At 39.3% G+C, this 22532-nt stretch overlaps 1 protein-coding gene and 1 long non-coding RNA gene across 4 annotated transcripts in view; one reads left to right on the top strand and one right to left on the bottom strand.

Moving 5' to 3' along the window:
• The first annotated feature begins 1860 nt into the window (after positions 1-1860).
• LOC101846411 lies at positions 1861-4227 on the top strand. The gene is made up of 3 exons (XR_004858272.1): positions 1861-2302; positions 2844-2971; positions 3608-4227. It is a non-coding gene; the product is annotated as an uncharacterized LOC101846411 (long non-coding RNA).
• Positions 4228-7709: 3482 nt separating this feature from the next.
• Positions 7710-22532, bottom strand: part of LOC101845757 (sorbitol dehydrogenase) — a 17643-nt gene continuing 2820 nt past the window's right edge. For all 3 annotated transcript variants that reach the window (XM_005093117.3, XM_005093116.3, XM_005093115.3), the window contains exons 2-8: positions 15807-15910; positions 14259-14453; positions 13513-13676; positions 12813-12931; positions 11200-11355; positions 9551-9761; positions 7710-7987 (exon numbers count right to left, since the gene is read on the bottom strand). In XM_005093117.3, the coding sequence (XP_005093174.1) occupies positions 7831-7987; positions 9551-9761; positions 11200-11355; positions 12813-12931; positions 13513-13676; positions 14259-14453; positions 15807-15857 (1053 nt within the window). In that variant the 5' untranslated portion in view covers positions 15858-15910 and the 3' untranslated portion in view covers positions 7710-7830. The remainder of the gene's footprint in view (positions 7988-9550; positions 9762-11199; positions 11356-12812; positions 12932-13512; positions 13677-14258; positions 14454-15806; positions 15911-22532) is intronic.

Here is a 22532-nt window from a genome sequence, read left to right as displayed (position 1 = left end):
ACGTATTTTGCCCCCAAGGAACTGTACTTCAATACTCAGACCTTCAAAAATGTAGGAAATTATTTTCCCTCAGACTTGTTGGCTGCTATGCAAATCTACTTAGAAAGTGGCCAAAAGCAAGCATTCGACCTATTAAAAGCTGTCCAAAGGTGATTTGGGCTCTGAATAAAGTGTACAGCTTTTAGTCATTGCCTGCAATGGCCTATACGTTAATTTAGGCTGATTTGTGGCGTCGGTGGTCTTGTGATTAGGCTCTCTCCGACATTGTTTCCTTATTTATATATATATATATATTGGGAAAGGCACTTTACACTTTACACGAATTTTCCTCACTTCAACCAGGTGGGAATGGGTACCAGCTATAGACAGAGTAAGAACTTGTCAGCTTGGTAGTGTTTAAGAGCTCAATCAGCTGCTTGCACTGTAGGCTTCTCGTGATGCTGAGAATGTTTCTGAGTGTTCTATGGTCTGCTGGGGGTAATGCTATAGTGTAAAGCGCATAGAGCTCCGTCGATCGGGGATCTGGGCGATACAAATTGTATTTATCATTTTTTAAAATTATTATTATTATTATTATTATTATTATTATTATTATTATTATTATTATTATAGGTCCATAGGTTTCCCAAAGTACGTCTGATGATAATGTAGTTGTCAGGAAGTACATACGGTGCTGGTATCAGTTCATGATCTATAAACAATGCATAGTGCGGTCAAAAATTCGTGGCGCAGCTTATCCTCAAATATCTCTTTTAACAGGACAATCAATGTCATCCATACTTTGCACATCAGTTTGTATCAATTTGTCATTACGGAGTAACATTTTTCTACAACAACTGAGGCTCGATTAAAAAACTTTTCTCCATAAATTTATATAAAATAGGCTACTATAAATCTCCATCTCTCGGAAAATGGAAGTGTGGAGAATAATTGCTCACTTTCTGGACGCAGGTTCTTTCGATGTTTCTTGATAATGAAGACAGGGGGCCCCCTTCTTGATGGATGTTATTTCTGTTCTTCTGTGATCTAGAGCGACTAAACGCCTCAATGGCCACTGCTCTACCGCCCGATTGACGCGGTCTCTTCTTCAAACTTCTTGAACTCACTAGTGAGTGCACGAGTCTCTGAAGTCCCGTGAATCTGTTCAGGTCGATGCGGGGTCAGATTTTTGCCAGTACAGACAAAGATCGTACATAACAAGATGGTCCACTCAGCCAAAAAAGTGTCCCCGGAAGTCCGCTTATTGCTTCAGGTGGCGCTGCAGTCTGTTTTTGAAGCTCTCTTTCGTTTCTCCACATGAAGAATATATGAATAGCACCTCCTTGCGTGCGCAGATCGACTGCTGTTCATCAGCAGTTTGGGTTCGTTCAGTGCGGAGTTTTAGGTTTTTAAATATTTATTGACCTCTCGCCTCTCATTCTAAAGTCATATTAAACGAAGAAAACAGTCGCCTTTTCCTCCGGAAGAGGTTTTTTGTCACCGTAACCATTTTAAAAAAGCGTTCCACCGAAATTTGAATTCTTATTTATTCAAAAACTTGTTAATGTCACTTTGGTTTTTTTTTCACACAAGTAGGTTAACTCTGTTCGCAAAGGGTGCGCATTTGCGAAGAGGGCGTACTTTTTTAATTGGATCAAAGAGAGGAGTGGACCATCTTGTTATTATGTATGGTCATTGGTACAGACTTTTACACCACAAAGTGTTCACAGAAATTCCTGCTTCTTGCACACATTTTGCATGCATATGGCCTACGTCACAGCTTGCCAAAGACACATTAAAAAAAAATTAGTAGGGCCTTGGCCTATTTATTAAGGGGGATTTTTTTTTTTTTGGGGGGGGGGGGGGGCTACACCTTAACTCTCTCGAGTTCACGCCCTTGTATATCGACCGATATCGGTCGATGGCCGGTGGGCCCAGAGCGAAGCCGGCTGTCGCTATAAAAATTCGCCTAGAGTCTGCTATGTGGTTTATTTCGGTAAAGGAATGGCTAAACTTTTATAAATACACAATTTGTAACTCCTTTTTCGAAAGAGTTAGCCGTTAGAGGTGCCCGGATAATGACCTCAATTTCCCGACCACTTTCGTTTCCTTCGCCTCCATTTTGTAAACAAAGAACAGCTGCGCGACTGTCTTCACAAAAAACGAACAAGTTTTCAAGTAAAATGTCCGATTCTGACCCCGATTATGGTCTGGATGACTCATTTAGTGAGTTTTCTATCGATGACAGAGACTCTGAATCAGATAAAGAGTCTGACAATGACGTAGCAAGTCCTCAACCAGGACCAAGTGGTGCAGCCAACGGGTAAGTGATGATTGCATTGAGCATCTATGAACAGCTAGACCTATCGAAACATAATATTGGCCCGGGGGGTACTAAAACGTGTGTTTTATTGTATAAATGATTAAAATTTTGTGTTTTCTTATGAAATTGGTTAGAATTGATAAGTTTTTCTCGCTTTTATTATTTTTTTGGCATTTTTTTTGTACCCAAGGTGCGGTTGCTAGCTGCTTGTTTACGTTCAAAATGGCGGATCCTGAGACGATTCTCTTAGTTTACAACATAATACAACTGATTGATAACGTTTGCTATCTACTGCAGTTTGTTATTATTTGTTTCAATTTAAATGTATCATCAATTTTTAATTTTTATGTGAACAAGGGAATAATTTATTTAGATCTAGATCTAGTTCTAGAGTCTATTTGACCTCAGCTCAGGTGAGTTGCGAGTTGTCATTTTTGTAAACTGAGTCTGACAAATGGAGAGTGGTATGATTGGAGTGGTGGAAAAAAAAGTCTTGCTGGACTTGTTCTAACATGCCTTGTTCCTGTGCATTTTCCGACAGGGGTGACTTCAGTGGTTCGTAACGTGATGCGGATGATGCAAGGTACCCAAGTTCAAGCCGACGCTGCGGCCAGGCCTGCATCTCGATGAGGACCGGACCAAACAAAATGCGGAAATATCTGACACCAGGTGAATTTTTGCCCTGGTCCATTTGCTTTTTTATAATCATTATTTTTTACAACAAGACTATAAAAAATCAGTAGGTATTGCTAATGCTCAGGCTTTTTTTCTCAAATAATGAAACAATTTGTATGCTTTGCTTGACTATTCGAATCATTTACTTTAGTTATAACAAGAATTTACGGACAAATTGGGATGTCTGTTATGTTCAAAATTAACTGTTGATCTGTTGAACACTGTGTGTGTGTGTGTGAGAGAGAGAGAGTTTGTGTGTGTGTGTGTGTGTGTATGTGTGTGTGCTCTTGCATGAGAGGAAGAGAGAAACGGAGGGGGGGGGGGGGGGGGTGGGCAGAAGAGAGGGTAAAAGAATGAGCGAGACGGAGAGAAGGGTTCATCCCGCACAGATGTACTGTGTGTGTACATTTGTCTGATTGAATGGTGCATTGGTGCGAGCGTTGTATAATTTGTAATGTGTACTTTGCTGTGTTGTTGCTGAATGTTGTATGTTGATGTAGGCTACTGGTATAGCCTATATATCCACCTAAAATTTCTCTCGTGGATCCATCAAATTTATCTTAACATAAATATCTCTTATCATGGATACTTTTATCAACAATTCTTTCTTGTGTTTCTATTTTTCAACAGGTGCTTTCTTCACTCTTTCGAATGGAGGCATTTGTGTTGCAGATCTGCACATACACCTACGAGTAGGCCAACCTTGCGGCAATGAAAGAGACTCGTCCATCTCTAGCGCAGAAATTGTTTTCGTTGTTATCGTCTTGAGAAAGTGTCTAGTTTCAAATGTAACAAGTGTGGAAAAAACTTCTGTTTTAGTAGCACAAGAAACTGTCTTCTTTTAGATCATCCAGCTAATGAGTATGAGTGATGTTTTGTATTCAATGACATACTCTGAGTGGAAATATATGCACAAATGTTTTCGTCACTATTTTTCAACTCAAGTTTTAATTTTTCTTGCATCACAGTTGGTTTATAAACCTTTTAGATGATGAATTCTCTTCTTTTATTGTCAAATAATGTGATTTGAATGTTTTTGTAGAAATACCATAGCCTAATCTTGGCACAATGGGAGTAATAAGAGAATTTTGTGAAAATTCTATTTTCGGTAACAATTATCTCCAAAATACATGTAATTTTCCATGTGCCATCAAAGTGTTCATATGGGTCCTAAATTATTCATTCTTTGTCTGTCATGAGCAGAAATGGACATTCTTTTAGAATATCAATAAATTTTGGGTCAATCTGATCATACTTTTTTTTTTCCTTCTTTATGTTTGTCAGTTTCATGTAAAATTGTGTGCGCAATCTATTTTTAGTAACAGTTAAAGTAGGTCACCACTGAAAGCAGACATAAAAAAAATTAATTGTTATCATTTTACTGTATTTTCTACATTCAATTTCCTTTACATAGATACATAATAAGCCTGGGTATAGTACAAGACATACTCACACCAGGGCAAAGATCTGAAGAGGTTGTGAATCGACACAATTTTCTCAAAAAGTGGCGAACCCGAGAGAGTTAAGTCTATTTCGTTTTACCAAATTTCAAAGATATAACAAGCATAGAAAGGAGTCTTAAAATCCGCAATCAAATTTAAGTAAAAAGTTTTGTTTCCATGCAAAAAGTTAGAGAATCTATACTATATGTTCGATAGTTAGGAGGTATTTGACAATAAGTTACGCCATGCATTTCTGACCTCAGTAATTATCTAAAGGCATTTTCTTCAGAAAATCGTGTAAATGAAAGGAAACAAAATTCAATATATCAATATAAAAATCCCTTTATTGATCCCGCATGGGATGTTTCAGAAATTAAAGGTGTACCTAGTACATGTGATACCTATGAATGGGTGCAATTTGCTCCATTTTATTACATTAAAATACCCAATAAACAAGCAGAGGTGGGAGGTTGGTAGGTGCTCTGGTGTGGTTTGCTCCTTCTTTCAATCAAATGTCTTTAACTGCCTTATGTGATCTCTCCTTCTTCTAATTTCTGTGTTACTCTCCAGCAACACCAGTAATCTTTAGCACTTATATGACCTACTTTTGTATTGCAATTGGTCCCTTTTAAGGTTTCGGGGGTTTCCAGAAATCTTGAACTACATCAAAAGTGGGCATTGCCCCACCTATAAGGGAAGTTTAGTTTCATTTATGTTTATATTTGTTTGGTTATAGAAAAAACTCTCCTTGTCTTTTAAAGAATCTGAACAAGGGTCCAAAAACTTTAACTTCCATTTACTCATATCAGCATTTTTCGGGATAGCCCCCTTATGTGCTTAAAAGCGACAAATGAGTGCAGTAAAACTTTTACTAAAACTAAAACTAAACAAGCATCCTTCGAACAGTAAAAGCACACAACCAGCCACATGAATAACTCCAGTCATGATGGTATGACAGCGTCATTATAATAGCTTTGAAGGTCTCTATAACACTGTGTCTTTCTGTAATGTTCTGTTTCACACACTGGGGGCTCCTGTGGTTACGTGAGCAGTGAGTTCAGACTCAAAAGTAAAGTCAAGCACGCGTGGGAGATACGAGGACCAGATGGGTGGTCACTCGGGTTTGGCCTTGAGCAAGACACGACAACTCTAGCTTAAAAAAACCCCCAGGGCACTGCACAGTGACGACCAGCAACAGCATGGTAGTGAAATTGTTCTGTATTGGTTTAATATGGTGTATTTATGTATGTATATGAGTATGTATTTCAGTATGTAAGTACTTATTTATTATGTATGTTCGCCATTGTACACAAAATTGCCCTTCTGGGATCAATAAATATATAATTGTGAGGCAACGTGGTGGAATCAGGCTCTCGTCAATTTTTGGGCATGTAGAGTTATTGGTAGCATCTTAAAGCTTGTTCATTTGTCTTTATTTGGATGAAAAATTTATTCATTTATCTTGAATACAAGTCGAGATATTTGCAAATGAAAGAGGTGGGGGTCACCTGTTTTCAGAGGTAAAATTGGTGAGAAAATGGCCGCCAAAGATTAGTTATTTCCTTAGCTTAAGAGTCCGTGGTAACTGAAAAATTTACTTTTTTCGTGCCTTTAATCAGTTTTTCAGAAAAATCCACACCTAAATGAGTCCTTTAATGGGAAAGAAAGGTGTTGAGCCAAAAAAACAAAAATTTGATAAAAAATCACAAACATGTGGAAAAATGCAGGTTTCTTCACTTTGATTATTTTGACGAGAGCCTGATTCCACCACGCTGCCTCACAATTTATTTTTATTTTTACTATTATATTCAAGGCCACATTCAGGTGATCCTCCAAGCAAAAGATATTGCTACTGAATTCTTAGACACGAGTAGGCTACTTTCTCTGATCAGACATACATTGGTGAGCACTTGCATGATCTACTTTCTAATCTGGACGTGGTACAAATTTTGCTTTTCCTCCCGTTGAAACAGTTTTTTTCCCCCTAGTGATTTGATTTGATCTGGATAGGATTTTAAAAACCATTAACTGGGATAAGAATTTCCCAGTTGTGCTTTCTCCGACAGACAGACAGACAGACATGCAGGCAGACAGACAGACAGACAGACAGACAGGCAGACAGACAAAACAGACAGACACATATGAAAGGATGGGGCGAGAGGGTGGAGGAGGAAGTTACTCTCTCACAAGTGACAGATTAAGTTTATAATAATATACATAGATATACAGGGTGTCCCCCGAAAATGTATACACATGATAAAATCAAACACTACTCACTACTTTATTTAATGTGTATACATTGTTTGTGGACACCCTATATATATATATATATATATATATATATATATATATATATATATATATAGGCTATATATATAATTATGATGTAATATTATACTAGCTGGCCCCCCTATCGACGAAAGGAATTATCGGTGCATTAACATCAACTGAAAGTCACTGGCCTACTATATTTACACTCTACTGGAATGGAGCAATAAATCTCGAGAGAAAAGTGACACATTATGTGTTTCCAAGTTGCCAAATATAATAATAGATGTACAGATTGATTCTCTATTCCCCTTTTGTGGTTGTACACTCCATAATTTCAAAGGTGGGGGACCAATGCGTACTTCTAGTAGTGCTAGTGAATGGAAACCTCACTAGTTTACAATGGCGTCTTAGAAGACGGACTTGCCCAAGATTAGATCTAAACGAAACTAATGAAAAAGTGAAAATTAAACTACAGTGACGTCAGTCTCTTCAATGAACCTGTACACCCTTTAAACGATTCTGAACCACCATTAATTTTGTCAAATTCGAAAGGTAAGTGGTTCGGAAGTTTTAGTCGGCCAAAGTGACGAACTTTCACATATGTGAGGCACCGTGGTGGAATCAGGCTCTCGTCAATTTTTGGGCATGTAGAGTTATTGGTATCATCTTAAAGCTTTTTCATTTGTCATTATTTGGATGAAAAAAATATCCATTTATCTTGAATACAAGTCGATATAGTTGCGACAGAAGGAGGTGGGGGTCACCTGTTTTCAGAGGTAAAATTAGTGAAAACATGGCAGCCAAAGATTAGTGATTTCCTTAGCTTAAGAGTACGTGGTAACTGAAAAATTACATTTTTTGTGCCTTTAATCAATGTTTTTCAGACAAATCCACACAGAAATTAGTTCTTTAAAGGGCATGAAAGGTGTCGAGCCAAAAAACAATAAAAATTATTAAAATTCACAAACCTGCAGAAAAATGCAAGTTTCGTCATTTTGATTATTTTGACGAGAGCCTGATTCCACCACGCTGCCTCACATATATAATAAAAGATATATATGTATATATTTACAGTTCATTATTTGTATATATTGTGGAGGCCTCTCCATTTTGCAAACGTATGGTTAAGATGCATGCTGGTTATTTCTGACACTCTATCAAAATCTTAATGCAGTCACGAGAATCTTGCTCCAGAACTTTCAGGGCTTCTTTCACTTGTCGCAGTGGCATCTTCTTGGAGATGAGTGGTGTGACCTTCACCTTCCCAGATGACACAAGCTCGACGCATTCAGGAAATCTAAGCAAACATAAAAGAAAAACAATAGTTATTAAACAATTGAAGTTCTATAGCATGCCCATCATCTCGATTTAGATCATTTAGGAGGCAGGCTGCTTTGACTCTGTCTGCCACATCCAATCTGGGCTGAGAAGGATACAACATCTCAAAAGACAGAAAAAGATACTCGATGAAAACTATCAAAGCAGGAAACAAACTTACATCTTTTGGATGTAATTGCAAAGTGCCTATACCCACCAAAATATTGACACGGATACAAAGTCAATGACATGAAATAATATTGTTATTCACCCTCAAGGAAAACTTTTATTTCAACTGTGTTACTTGTTCTTCATAACACACCAGTTATCAGATAGAAAACACACATTGTGTTGCGCTAAAAGTATGGTACAATTTTCTAGAGCAGGTTAAAAACCATAGGTTTTCTCCCTTATTGAGTCTTGTTTCCAAATATTCAATTCTCTCCTTTGTGGCTATCTTATTGTTCTGAAACAAAGTGCAGTCATTGTATTTTCATCATGTTCTTAAAAAGTATTCACATGCTCAAGGTGTGCTACTTTTCTTTCATTATCTTTGTATAAGAAGAGTAACACGAATTTTCAAAAATTGCATGAACACTTCAGATCATCTATACAAACTTTAAATGATAAGCAAATGTCTCACCATCCACATTTTATGCTTTTCAAAGACATTACTCATTAACAAAAATACATTTAAAAAACGAAAATGTTACGTCATTCTTTAATAGCTTCAGTGTATCAGTTTTGGAGCAAAACTAGCAACTACTTCCCATCATTCTGCATCACTAAAGCACACGACTATATATTTATGTTTTTTAGTTTGGCTTATGAGAAACCTAACAATAGACATGAAAGCCAAAACATGATCTTCAAACATCACTGAATTAAATAGCAATAAACATTAGTACAGATTAATTCTCTCACTCATTCCTATTCAAAAATCATTTTTCATTCACTCATGCATCATCATATCTACCTCTGCATCTTCATTTTGTATTAGTAAGAGTTTTGCAGCCCTTGCTACACAAATAGGTCAAATATATTATAAGTGCTGTGGAATTGAGGTGTTACTAAGACAATGACATACAAAGAAGAGGAAGAGGACAGAAAAGGAAGATGGATGTTTCACAGAAAAGAAGGAGCAAACCACAGTGGAGTAACCACCAACAACCCACACCTGCATCTTCGCCCATTCTTTTGACGGCTGAGTGCAAGAAGTGACAATATATATATATATATATATATATATATATATATATATATATATATATATATATATATATATATATATATATATATCCACTTTCCACAGTTTCGAGAAAATCGAGTTTGAAATTTTGACAATATTGAAACCTCAATAAAATAGTCAAAAAAGAAATGTTAATATCTCGATACCGAATAAAGCTACGGCTTAGATATTTACAGAGGTAAAAGAGCTGCTTAAAATCTCACTACCCATATCGATTAGTCCATTTTGACACAAAGTGAATGTAGAGTCACTTCTTGCGTTCAGCCATCGATATAATATCGCAACGCAACTTACACGCCGTTGTTGCATATCGCTCCAATAACATCGACTTCGTTCAGAGCTGCCAGCCCAAGGTTCACGTCCATTTTCATCTCCCCAAGACCCAGCATGAGCAGTCGCCCCGCACGCCTGCAGGAGAGTATGGCTGTATCCACTGCTCCAGGGGCACCGCTACACTCTACACACTGGTCAGCCTCAGAGCCTAGAGCAGCCTTGATTGCTTCAGCTGGAGATTGGAAGAAGATAAGATGAGAAAAGATAACACAAGATAAGATAAGATAAGTTAAGGTAAGATAAGATAAGATAAGTTAGATGAGATAAGATAAGATAAGATACATCTTTATTGTCCAGATCCTGGCAAAGTGGATCGGTATATCATCCTGTAAACACACATACACACACATACACACACACATACACACACACACTCATAACACACACACACACACGAACAAAAATAAATACAAACACACACACACACACACACACACACACACACACACACATGCACATACACACACACACACTCATAACACACACACACACACACACACACACACACACACACACACACACATATATAAACACATACATACACAATAAAGGAGCAACTTACTAGAAATCAAAGGAAGTCTCTTTTTTGAGATGTGGAAACCAACCTTTGAGCGCATGTGTTTGTGTGGTATGTCTGAGTGTGGATGTGTCAACAGTTTCGCATGTTACCATGCTTATGCTCATTTTTCGCAAATAATCAGAATTGCGTGAAGACATTTTTTTGTGAATGTTTCTGGTTCACAATTGACTCAGACACATTATATCAAAGACGACGACGCATTATTCTGTGTGTGTTTAAGTTTAAGGTGTAATCTGCAAAGCTGGTCAAGTAAAAAATATAAACAAATATTTCTGAGGGAGCTGGAGTTTATAAGCATTGACTGGAAAAGTGCATTTTCAAGAGCAAAGGAAAAAAATCCCAACGCAACAAGCAAGTCACCAAAAACAGCTCAAAATTAAGAAGAAATAGTACTACTAGGGCCAGCTTTTCACAGCACATTGTAATGGTACAGCATGAAGCTATTGCATGCAAATGAAAACTCAGAATAGCTCTCCTTAAAGTGCATACAATATAACTCATTATGTTGTTGAGATATATTGAAAACAAAAATTAAGGTACCTGTGTTGAGCCTTACACACCTGGCTAACAGGAAAGTACAACACCCCATGCTTTTGCTGATCATGACGACCACAGCCTGCAGATTCTGCTTCCGGTAAAACATATCTGCAACCCCATTATGACCACCACAGTGGACACAGATCCCTTGCACTCGGTCAATCAGTTTAAAAAAAAGTGGATTGGGGATTACACTTAACTTTTACACACAAGTTCCCATTATACTCATAAACACAGGCAGGGGCACTTCATTTCCTTCAGCTGGTATCATGCTGGACTACTGTGTGGACAGCCCTCGTTTGAATCTCAGACTGGGATTTTTTTTTTTAGCTCAGGTCGTTTTGTGGGGCTTTCAAGGCTTTCAACCTATTAGGCTCCATCTTATCGGAGATGAACATCAAATTCAGATATCCTGCTTCTTAAATAACCTAACAGTGTTGAAAGCGGTGTTAAACACCTACATTTCTCTTACTTACTGTAAACACTGACTCACCATTTTGACTGGTTTCCGCTTTGGGGTCAATCTTCAAAGTGAGGTCAACGCCCAGCTGAGTGGCCAGGTCCAGCCTACTTTGTACAACATCCACCACCATGACTTTACTCGCTCCGTAAGCTTTGGCTGCCTGTGCCGCCAGCAGCCCAATTGTACCTACACAGACACAGACATTTTGGTGTAGACACCGTCACAGGTACCTTTATAATCAATACAACCTTGACATAAAAGAAAAACAAAAAGATGAGAAAATAGCAGAGAAAAGACATTTTTAAAAGAACACCAAACACAGATTATTCTTTCACACATACATACACACATACACACACACACACACACACACACACACACACACACACACACACACACACATACACACACACACACATACACAAGCAGGGACATAATATGTAGTCAAGCACAGATACCAAAAACACCTGAGGGGTTGGCAAATGCATTGAAATACGTCTACAATTTTAGTAAACCAGTAACCGAATATAAAAAGGGAAATAGTAAAGAAAATTAAGAGTCAAAGAATAATGGCTGAAAAATAAATCACTGTCATCGTGAAAAGTATCCTATTCATTATTTGGCATTGTTTATGTTAGTCTAGCAGTTATTGTGACATTGCCGGGTTGGGGGTTCGACGCTTAGCTTGGTCTGGCGCTATGTCCTTAACAAAGGGCAGTTTGCACGAATGTTCCCATTTGGCTTGGTCCTACCGGAGATGGATTCTAAACTTTGAGGTTCTGTCGCTATAACTTTATAATGTTGCAAGTCTTAGTGTATTAAAATTGTATGTTTCGTACCCAGTTTTTATTAGTTTAAATTTAGTTTAGTAAGAATTTTACAGCACTTGCAACACAATCAGAAAAAAACAACTGACAAAGATTAGAGGTGCTACTACCAGAGTGCAACATACAAACAAAAGAAGGAAGAAAGTTAAATTAAAGATGATAGACATTTCTAATGGAAAGAAATAGCAAACCACACTAGAGTCCCCATAAACTGTCCACACTGGTTTGAATAGAAGGATAGACGGATAGCGCGCGCGCACAAGGGCCATGTCCAGTGTCAAAGAGAAAGACAGAGGGTGATGCTAATGAGCCATACAACTAAAAAAAAAGGAGGAAAAGTGGTGGGGTCATGTTACCTGATACTCCTATTGGGGGTGTTGTTTTCCATCAAGCAAGCATGCGGGGTGATTTGAATTCAAGACAATTGAGAGAAAAAATTTGAGATCGAGCTTTTCAAGATAAGGTATAATTTGACATAATATATCTGCACGGGTGTTACAGAATGGTATGCTGTCAATACATAGAAAATGTATCGGTTCAGTCGGGGAATGGAATATTGTTAAACCTATCAGTGGTTTCAAGTTTTGAAAGTTCAAATGATCTATGCTTGACTGTATGTACATAGCCCCTATCTATGCATGTATTCATGCAAGCACAAAGACACACACATACACACACACACACACACACACACACACACACACACACACACACACACACACACTCACACACACAAGTAATAAAAGGAAGAAAAAAAGACCCCAAACCATACTTGTAATGATTGAGAAAATATTCTAACAAGTCAATGGTTATTACCTGCTCCTATAACAACAACTTTTTCACCAGGGATAACTGGGCAGCGTCGAAAACCCCATACACTTATAGACAACGGTTCCATAAACGCCCCTTCTTCTAGGCTACATCCGTCTGGAAGCCTTGAATAAAAAGTTACAGTCAAAGGATTAGCTGTGAGGATTAAGCTGGTGAGAGTGTTATATTTTTGGTGACTGTATGTATGCATGTGCAAGCAGGCATATATATAATATATATGTGTGTTTGAGAATAATAAACTAAAGAAGAGGGGATAGTTTCTATTGGCTGAGGGTCATTAATGGATGAAGAGGGAGGGGGAGAGAGGGAGAGATTTCCTACCAGCCAAGGCGTAATTTCTTCCACGGGCAGGCACTTGTACTTGTATAGTATACATTTATATTTGTCCACTGATTTACCCATTGTTTAGCAAAGTATAACATATTATAAATCAAAAGAAAAGAAACTAAAAGGACAATTTGAAGATAAATGAACATTTTCAACAAAAAAAGAAAGAAAATACTATTTCGGAAAGCTTGGACTGGAGTAGTTAAGAGTATTTACAGACGCATAGTAGAGCCAGTGACACTGCTCAGCACAGTGATGAGTAAGATGCTGAGCTGCTCAGACGATTTGTCAAAGTGAATGGGTTAATGTTCTTTGTCTGAAAACAGTGTCACAAAACTATTTTTGATGTCCTTCTTACTTGAAGCACGATGAGGCTGGGGTGACCATGAACCGAGCGAAAGCCCCATCAGTGTGTGGGATGCCCGCGATATGTTGTCTGGTACACAAGTTGTATCGTTTGCGAGCACAGTAGAAACAGTCCAAGCACGGCCTCATCGGGTCCACGCTGACGTGATCACCCACCTGGAGGAGACACACAGATCGAATCACGGACATAAAAGTACGGAAGTGGACGAAAACAGTGATGGCTTGGAGAGGAAAACTATTAACAGGTCACCCCTCCATGTGGGGTGATGTGTGGGTTGCTGTAATGACATGCACAAAAGACTCTTTTAACTTTATTTAAGCAATGGGGACTCAAACTGACCTATACTCAAATAAATAGTAAGTTAGTAAGGTAGCTAAACTAGGCCTGGGGGCTCTCGCGGCCTTAAGGTTAAGGTGTTCGATAGAGGTTAATATGTTCGCCTCTCATTCAAAGATCGCGGGTTCGAATCCGGGTAGCGACGGAAAAATTGTCTTCTCTCAAATTGTCTCCTTCCCCTCCTTTTCTGCTCTCTAGCAACGTTCTGTCGCCTGCTTTTGTCTCCACTTTCTGTCCCCCCCCCCCAACCTCTGATCTAAATACACGTACACGTGTAACATCTTTATCAAAGTGATACGAAGATGCAGTTTCGAATTCTTAAGCAAAGGTGCTTTCAAAAGTCTCAGCATTTGCTTCACAGGTCCTGATTGGTTCTCCTACCCCTCAGAAAGTGACGTTACCTTCAGTCCCTCCACACCCTCGCCGAGCTGACAGACGACAGCGCTGATCTCATGCCCCAGCACTATCGGCTTACGCAGGATGTAGGAGCCGATCGCGCCGGTGTGCAGGAAGTGGAGGTCAGAGCCACAGATGCCCACCAGAGCTGGTTTGACCAGGACATCACCAGGTCCAACAGTGGGGACCTCGAGCTCTTCCTGGTGAAAAATGGAATAGGTTTAATGCCCCTATTAACTAGCTTTTCCTGGAGAAGCATGGGGTTGAGAAAGAACACTATAGCTTTGTAGAAAGGAAGAAGTTTGAAGTGCTGGTAATTATGCATCTTGCTCCTTCACTTTCTCTGACGCTTTTTTCTCCCATCCATCTAAGCCTCCATCAGTCCATCAATCAATTCATTCCTCTCACCTTCTATTCATCTGATAAACCAGCTTGTTGTTGTTGTTTTTTCCTCCCATACTTACATTTAAACACCCATCTATTCGTCTGTATATTCACCCAGTCTTCTATTCATTCATCAAACCAGCTTGTTTCGTTTATTTTCTAAGTTAATTTTCTTTTTAATTAAACCAGTCATGCTGTAAAACAAAATTTAAAAATCACTTTAGGGTATTTTTCATGAAGTGATGAAGTCAGTAGCATATTTAAAAATACCCTTATATTTATAAAGGCCTACTGAAATATAAAGAACAAGACTAGAAAATAACGTGTGACCAAATGAAAGATTAATTTTTCCCAAGCCTATAATCTAAGGCAGTTTCAAATAGTAGGCACTAAAAGGCATGCCTACAGAAGAATCAAAATATATTTTTGTTGTTGCAATTTTACATTTTGATAATAAGCTTTTGATCTGTTGAATCGCTTATTCATTATATTTCTCTGTGAACCAACAGAGAAGTCAAAGTGCATGTACAAGAACTGCCCCCTCCCACGCACCCCTTCCCTTGTTTTTCCCCTACCCTCTCTCTTTCTTTCTCTCTCTTGTTCCCGCCCCCCCCTTTTTTTCCAAACTCTCTTCCTATAATCTTCTATCTAGGGTGTTTTTTTCTCTATAGATCCCCCACCCACAAAAATACTAACATGCTCACAGACACATATTATACACACATATTTACACACAGAAACTTGCTTTCTAGATCTAATGGTAAAGGCCTAACTCAGGGTCATTACATTGACAAGAATTTATAGTATTGTGCAGTTCTATTATTTCGTGCCTTGCTGCTCCCGCGCAGGAACTGTTACGTGTAATGACCATGAATTCACAGCAGCAATTAATTTCAGTCGTGCAGTAAACACAAATTTGTGGCAAAATGAAACTGGCAAGATGGTTAGAGGACTGAATGTGAGTTGGTGATTAAGTAGGCTTAATAATGTTTCATGGCTTGAACAATAGCAGAGCGAGCGAAAGTGAATTATACATAAATAGAGAGAGAGAGAGAGAGAGAGAGAGAGAGAGAGAGAGAGAGAGAGAGAGATGAATATCTTCGTGGTGTATCAAAGTACCATGTGACTAACATTAACACAAAAAAAGAAAATAACATAACAAAACTTACAACCCGCAGGTCGTTCACACCATGAAGTCTCACAGCGGTATTCGTTTCCATGACTGATGGCAACAGGACGCTCTCTTGTTTACTCAAACGTGGAAATGTGGCTTCTGCAAAGAAACGATAAAAAAAAGAACTAAGCAAGCACTTAAATTCAAAGCATAGGCTATCATACTACAGAGAGGTCAAACACACGTGACGCAACTTATTGTCAAATATCTCTTCAACTATTGAACATAGACTCTCAAGCTTACCTGTTATTACCTGATATTACCAGTCCTGGACAACAACGTCATTGCACACCGGACATGTCCTTAAGTGCTCAGTCCCCCCCCCCCAAGCACCAAAACCTGCAAGGTATCCATACTGATGGTTTCGGTGACTGTCTGATTATGGCGACGTCTTTCCTTTCCAGATAATCGTCCCATTCTTCCCTCTCAACTCTCTATCCCCATTTCCTGCATCCTAATGATCGCGTGGTGTTCTGCTGTCTCCCTGTCTTCTTCATCCCACCTTTTACACTTTTACTCTCCATCTTTTACACTAATGCCTTGTACTAAATTTGTCTTCACAGATTAATATTTTTGTAATCACCAGTTAGCTGTATTGTATTCTAAAACATACATTAATTAATTACACTAATCAAAAATCGCAGTGGGTGGTTTCTACAGATTTTAAAAAGTTTACAGCTGAAACATTATGTTATCACTTCTATAATCCAGTCCGTCATTCTTTTCTAATCGCGACATTAAGCTTATTGAACGCGTCTTTGGAGAATCTTTAGTGCAAAAATGTGTTCACTATATAAAATCAATTTCTTGTAACAAGTTTTGCCACTAAAATAAAAAGACTGTCATTGAAGAGCTGTGAAGAAGGCCAAATGCGTATGCAAAATGTGTTTTAAACTTTAAGAAGCGGGAAGTACTCTGAACAATCTCATTTTCTGCGCGACAGAGATTTATACTAGATTATTTTATATAAATTTTGGGAAAATATGATTAAGTAAAACAAATTGATACAAGCAACAGTGCAAAGAATGACTGAAGCTGGTTCATCCGTTAACTTTTTCGCATTGTGCGGCTTTCGCGGTGCGCATTCCCAAAGAACGCCATTATTAAAATTCGTGTGCGCTGGAAATGCGCAATTTTTGGGGTGTTTTCAAAGACATGAATCTCCACTGTTTTAAATCATAGACGTTTGCATTTTGTGGCAAAGTAAAGTTCAAATCATTGTTAACAAAGACATCATTTTTAAAAGCACATTCACTTTCTTTGACGTAAGTCGTCAAAAGTACAAAAATCGTGTGAGGCTGAAAAAAAAGTTTTCAAAATAAATGTTACGCTCCGATACACACACTAAACTGTTCGGGGGTGTTTCTTCAGTGATCTTAATGACTTTTAAGCCAGGCATGATCCACGATAAACATAACTTAACAGAATTTATCGGAAAATTCAACCGAACGAGTGAAAATATGCTTTTTGAGCAGCTTTATGAGCAGCTCAACTTTTACCTAATGTACTTTTAAAAATCGGTTGAGTCAGCTACTTGTTTCAGATCACTTTTGAGTTGTACACCTCAAAACAGCCAGGGCAGAGTGCCACCTTGCAGTTTGAGACCTAGTGCAATGTCGGCTTCTTTTCGCATGTTGTTATGGTCACTACTGACACCCCAGCTCTACACGCCGTTCCTATGCACATTTTCTACTGCAGCCTGAAGGTTCTATATCCATGGTCTAGTTTTCAGCTGATTGACACTCTTTGAGTGCATGCCTCCCTCGTGGAATGTTACAAACTAACAGTGTCAGATTAACTGAATCCATGACCTCATCCACCCACTTGAGGACCAGTTTCTTGACAACAGGGTGTTTTCTCGAAAATTAGTCTACTTATTGTTTCCAATACTTCATCAACTTTCTCCAGAATGAAAAGTAATGCGGGTTCTCGTGGTCTACAAGTTAAGGCGTTCGCCTCTTATTCAATAGGTCGTGGGTTCGAATCCGGATAGCGAAGAGAAATTTTCTTTTTTAAAAATGGTCTCCTTTCAGATCCTTTCCTGCTCTCTAACAAAGTTCAGTCTAATGCTTTCGTCTCCACTTTTTGCCCCCACCCCTTCACCTCCTCTGCCCCCTCCTGGGTGCTCCTGACTGTTTTTCTACAGCCTTTCTACTGATACTCCTTCGCGCCTTCTTACTGCTGTCTTTCAGCCACACACCTGATCTTCTGAAGGAAAGATCTACACCTAGCTTGCTCGGACAAGGGCGAAAATTCTCGGGGGTCCCGTGTGCAAGTTGCGCACGTTAACGATCCCTTGGTGGCCCAAAATCGACAAGAGTGGCTTCTGCCGCCACCCTGGCAAAAATCGAAAATTCCTACCAACTGAATGTTAAATGAGTCCCGCTCGCTCATATGACCTTATGCAGTTGCGAGAGCCGTAAAACACTCACCAAAACAAAAACAAGAAATCAGATCATGGTATGGTTTGATTTCGTCTCCACTTTCAGTCCCCCCCCCCCCCACCACCCGTTTGCCCCTTTCGTTGGGCTCCTGACTCTTTCTGTTGCCTTTCTACTGCAACTCCTTCGCTCTATCTTTCAGCCACACCCCTGATCTTATACGGGGTGCCCATTACGGCTGTATCGGGCTGATCGCCCGACTCGGTCGCATGAAACAGAAAACAAGCACGTTTGTTTTTGAGGCAAGCGAGTCGGGCGATCATCTCATCCGTTGTCGGCACCCCGTATTAGAGTACGTCGGGGGCGGCTCGTGGGCCTAAAAAGTGGGTGAACACAATTAGGTTAAAGCAGGCTGAAGATAGTCAAGGACATGGTAAATAAGATGTTTCCTTCATCCTGCCTGTTTTGAGAAAATCTAAGTGAAGAAAAAGTCTTTCTTTCGCTCTTTAGCAGCCGCAAAAGTGTCCATTATTCTGTTGACGAAGTTGGGCATGCTGTCAATGATGTCCTTGAGGATCGACGTAAACGTCAGTGCGATTTTTTGTATTTTGCATACTTCCCTAAATGTTGCGTCGAATTTGTAGTCAGTCAGAGTTTAAAACAGGTCCTGGATTATACGACGCTGAGCAGACGTAAATATTTCATTGCAACGTGATACTTATAATTATGTTTGTAACTTGAAGTTATGCAAAACAGTAATATTTCTGTAAACGATTGTAAAAAGAACTGTAGGAAACGGCTTTTGATAGTCCTGGAATGTGGACGAGTCGAAGATTGACAGTGCGTTGATTTTATTTTGCTTCAAGGAACTGTCAACAATTTGAGTAACTATTATGTTGCAGGCCTGCTTTGTAGCAAATTCGTTGGTGTAGCAATGTCTGTCTTGCTGATGGAACACGTATACTGTTTCTAATTTTACCGACAGCTACTTTAAATATCAAACATGTCTAGAGCTTGTTAGGCTGCTATGGGAGTTGTGCTTCTGTGTTAGAGGATCCCATAAACAGCGTTATCGTGCATGAACACTTTGTTGAAAAAGTGCAAAAAGAAGAGAAATGTTTCGCTCTTAGATCTAAATACATTCAGGATACCATCGAGGATAGAATTATCGCCCCAGTGCTCAGACTGAATTTCTTCAAGACAGAGCTGGATCACTCCTTGCCAAATGTAGATTGGGCTAATTAGTCGAGACTGTAAATTTTACCATGTTTCAGACGGCCACGGAATATTCCAGTGACAAACACGTCTAAGAAACGCCGATGTATTTTGTAGAGTGGTCAAAAAATGTCCAAGAGCCTGCATAGCGTTAATGAAAAATAACTCTGTTCCCCGGGAAATCACCCTTTTCATGAACGCGAAGGGCGATTTCGCGAGTTTCACAGTACAAAATACACTCGATAACCTTACACAATACATGCCTGTTCTTTCTCACCAGTTCGTTACAGTGAGACGTTGCTATGCAATTTACCAACGACTAGCTGAGCTGCTATGTCTACTTGTCCGAAAGTATGATACTTAACGGCATTGTTTACGTGCGCTCTTGATGACTCTCGACTTTAATGTGTTGTTTCACAAGGACAAGATCAGTAAAACCTGTCTTAGACTACTTGGTTCCTCAGTTCCAAAAAGCAGACAGGAGAAACAGTAGGTCTCCAATGAGTATAATTTGCTAACGCTGACTGTAAGGCACTCCACTGTTTAATGGTTGCATTATTTTGATATCTTTGGGTTGGGGAGGACCTAATTCTTTCACTCTCTTCTTGTTACTTTGTTTGGTGAAAAGAATTTATTTGCATTTAACTTCATTCATCCTGCATTGAAATACACACTCGAGTAATAAAACTGTCACCACTACACCATTCCAACTTTTAACACAGTGACCTAATTACGTCATGTTGACCTCGCTCAAGTTCAGGGTTACAGAAGTGGGGCTAGAGATATAAAGGGCAAGACAATGGACCAATCGCACATTGCTGTGAGCACTTTGGGGGATTGCTCCAAAGCTATCATGATACGGGCATTGAATTGTGTTGGCTATCGTGAACTGGTCTGAGATCGTGTTATTTTTAGACTGCCTTAATGGGCTTTGTTCGGCTGGTGCACATTGAGATTGTACCGCCTTATTAATATTTATGAATTAAGAAACTCAGTCAAAACGTCATCATTGTTTGGGTCGGCCCATAGAGTGTTTTCCGAGATAGATTACACCATTGAACATGCTACTTTTTACTTGGGGGAAGCACAAGAACTTGATATGGTATAGTAGATGTTGTAGAGTTGTAGATGTTGTAATGAACGAATAGGGTCCGGCGAGGAACTTGTACGGAAAACTGATTGGATGGTGAATGGTAAAGGTTCTTTTGTTGTCTCTTTGTGGGTGTTGTACGCATTAAATTTTTGGGCGGCAGTGCACGACCGTGCTCTATGGACGAGCTGCCCCAGTACATAAGTCAGTCACCAAGTCTTCTCGGATAAAGGCGAGAAAATCTCGGAGGTACTGTGTGCAATTTGCTCATGTTAAAGATCCATTGGTGGTCCTAAAATCGATAAGAGTAGGCTTTGACCGCAACTCGGGAAAAATTCAAATTTAGTTCCAACCAAACTGAGAATGCTTGATGTCTCCAACTCGCTCATATGACCTTATGCAGTTGCAAGGGCCGTATAACACTTACCCCCCCCCCCAACCTAAAAAAAGAAGGAAAAGTGTGAAATGTGTTCACCAGAAATGTCAACGCCGGACATGTTTTGATAAGTGAACAACGGAGGGGCGTTTCTCATTTCTTGGAAACCGGATTTATGTGCCTGGAAGTTCCGACATTTGAAAAGTCAACAGAGTGACAACATTTCTCTCTCTCTCTCTCTCTCTCTCCCTCTCTCTCTCTCTCTCTCTCTCTCTCTCTCTCTCTCTCTCTCTCTCTCTCTCTCTCTTTCTCTCTCTCTCCTGACATTAGTGGTGTAATGGTCAGGCTCTTTGCTATTTCACGGAAAAGACTTGAGTTAGATTCTTGAATATAGATCCACCTGGACAAAATTAGTCAATGCTTTCTTCTTCGGTCAAAATCAATAATTACATATTATTGTTTTTCTGTACTCCTACAAACAATTCTACGGGCTTATCAATCCTGTTTTCCTGCTTGTTCCTGACATCTGTGTTTTCTTTTGTATAGCTTCTCCCTAACCGTTCAACCAAATATATAGGCCACATGAAGATCTTCAAATAACAATACAAGTCTGGTCTTGAAAATGTCATTTTATAAAGAGCGATGTAGGAGAGAGAAAAGGGAGCAGAAAAACCAACAACTCATGAACATACAGCCTCACTGAGTGGACAGGGAAGCCTTCGGCACTCTAGTCTGGTTCAAAGATAATCAAGGTGGCACTCCAAAGACCCTGCTCAGATATTTGAGGATACGTTGTGCCACTAATTTTGATCGCGCTATAAGTAGACAGATTTCAACTAAACTTACTGGAATTGAACATAGAGTTTAGTAAGTACCGCTAGGCCTACACATCTGCAGTTAGACTCGCCGGATTCACTAGGACAGGCCGACCGGCTGGTAGAATGGAAGGTGTGTAGTCTATGGGGGCGTGATTTAGACCGTGCAGGCGGTCATGTCACTTTGACAATAAAATTAGGCTAAACATGTTAAATATTTTTTGGGGGTTGCAACTGGAAGGCGGCTTCACTTAATTTATTTTTCAGCTGGGAAGAAAGTGTTAACACATTAAAAACACAAATATCCTCCAGATTATAAAAAGAATATTTCTGATCTCAGCGTCACAAAATCAACTAGGTTTATATTTACACTGCTCGATTTATTGCTTGTTTACCAAATTATATTCTTCGTTATTTATTATATTTGACAAGTTCAAGTGTATCATCGATATATCCATATGTTCCACCACGACAACGTGGTGTTTGCTGTATACTTATGTTGCAGGGACTCAAGGATTGAGAGCAAACTCTCGGTATAAAAGACCCACACCTTTGGTACGTAGGCTTAATTTTGTTTTAGTAAGGTTTTACGGCACTCGCAACTGTATAAGGTCGTATGAGCGCCAAGGGGTGGATGTCAACAGGGAAGTCCAAACGTGGAATCGGGCTTACTCTGCTTACCTCTCTTTCCTCAACAGCATTACGTCTACTTCGACTCAAGGCACTCCGGAAATAACACTTCACAAGAGAGTGACAAACATACGAAAGAAGTAGAGGAATAATAACGATAGTAAGGACGAGGAAAGAAAAAGCAGCAGTGTGCGCGCGCGGGTGTGTGTGTCTG

The sequence above is a fragment of the Aplysia californica genome, unplaced genomic scaffold (genome assembly GCF_000002075.1).
Source record: "Aplysia californica isolate F4 #8 unplaced genomic scaffold, AplCal3.0 scaffold00058, whole genome shotgun sequence".
Classification (NCBI taxonomy): Eukaryota; Metazoa; Mollusca; class Gastropoda; order Aplysiida; family Aplysiidae; genus Aplysia; species Aplysia californica.
Note: the sequence above shows the minus strand (reverse complement) of the source record. Positions and strands in the feature narration are given on the sequence as shown.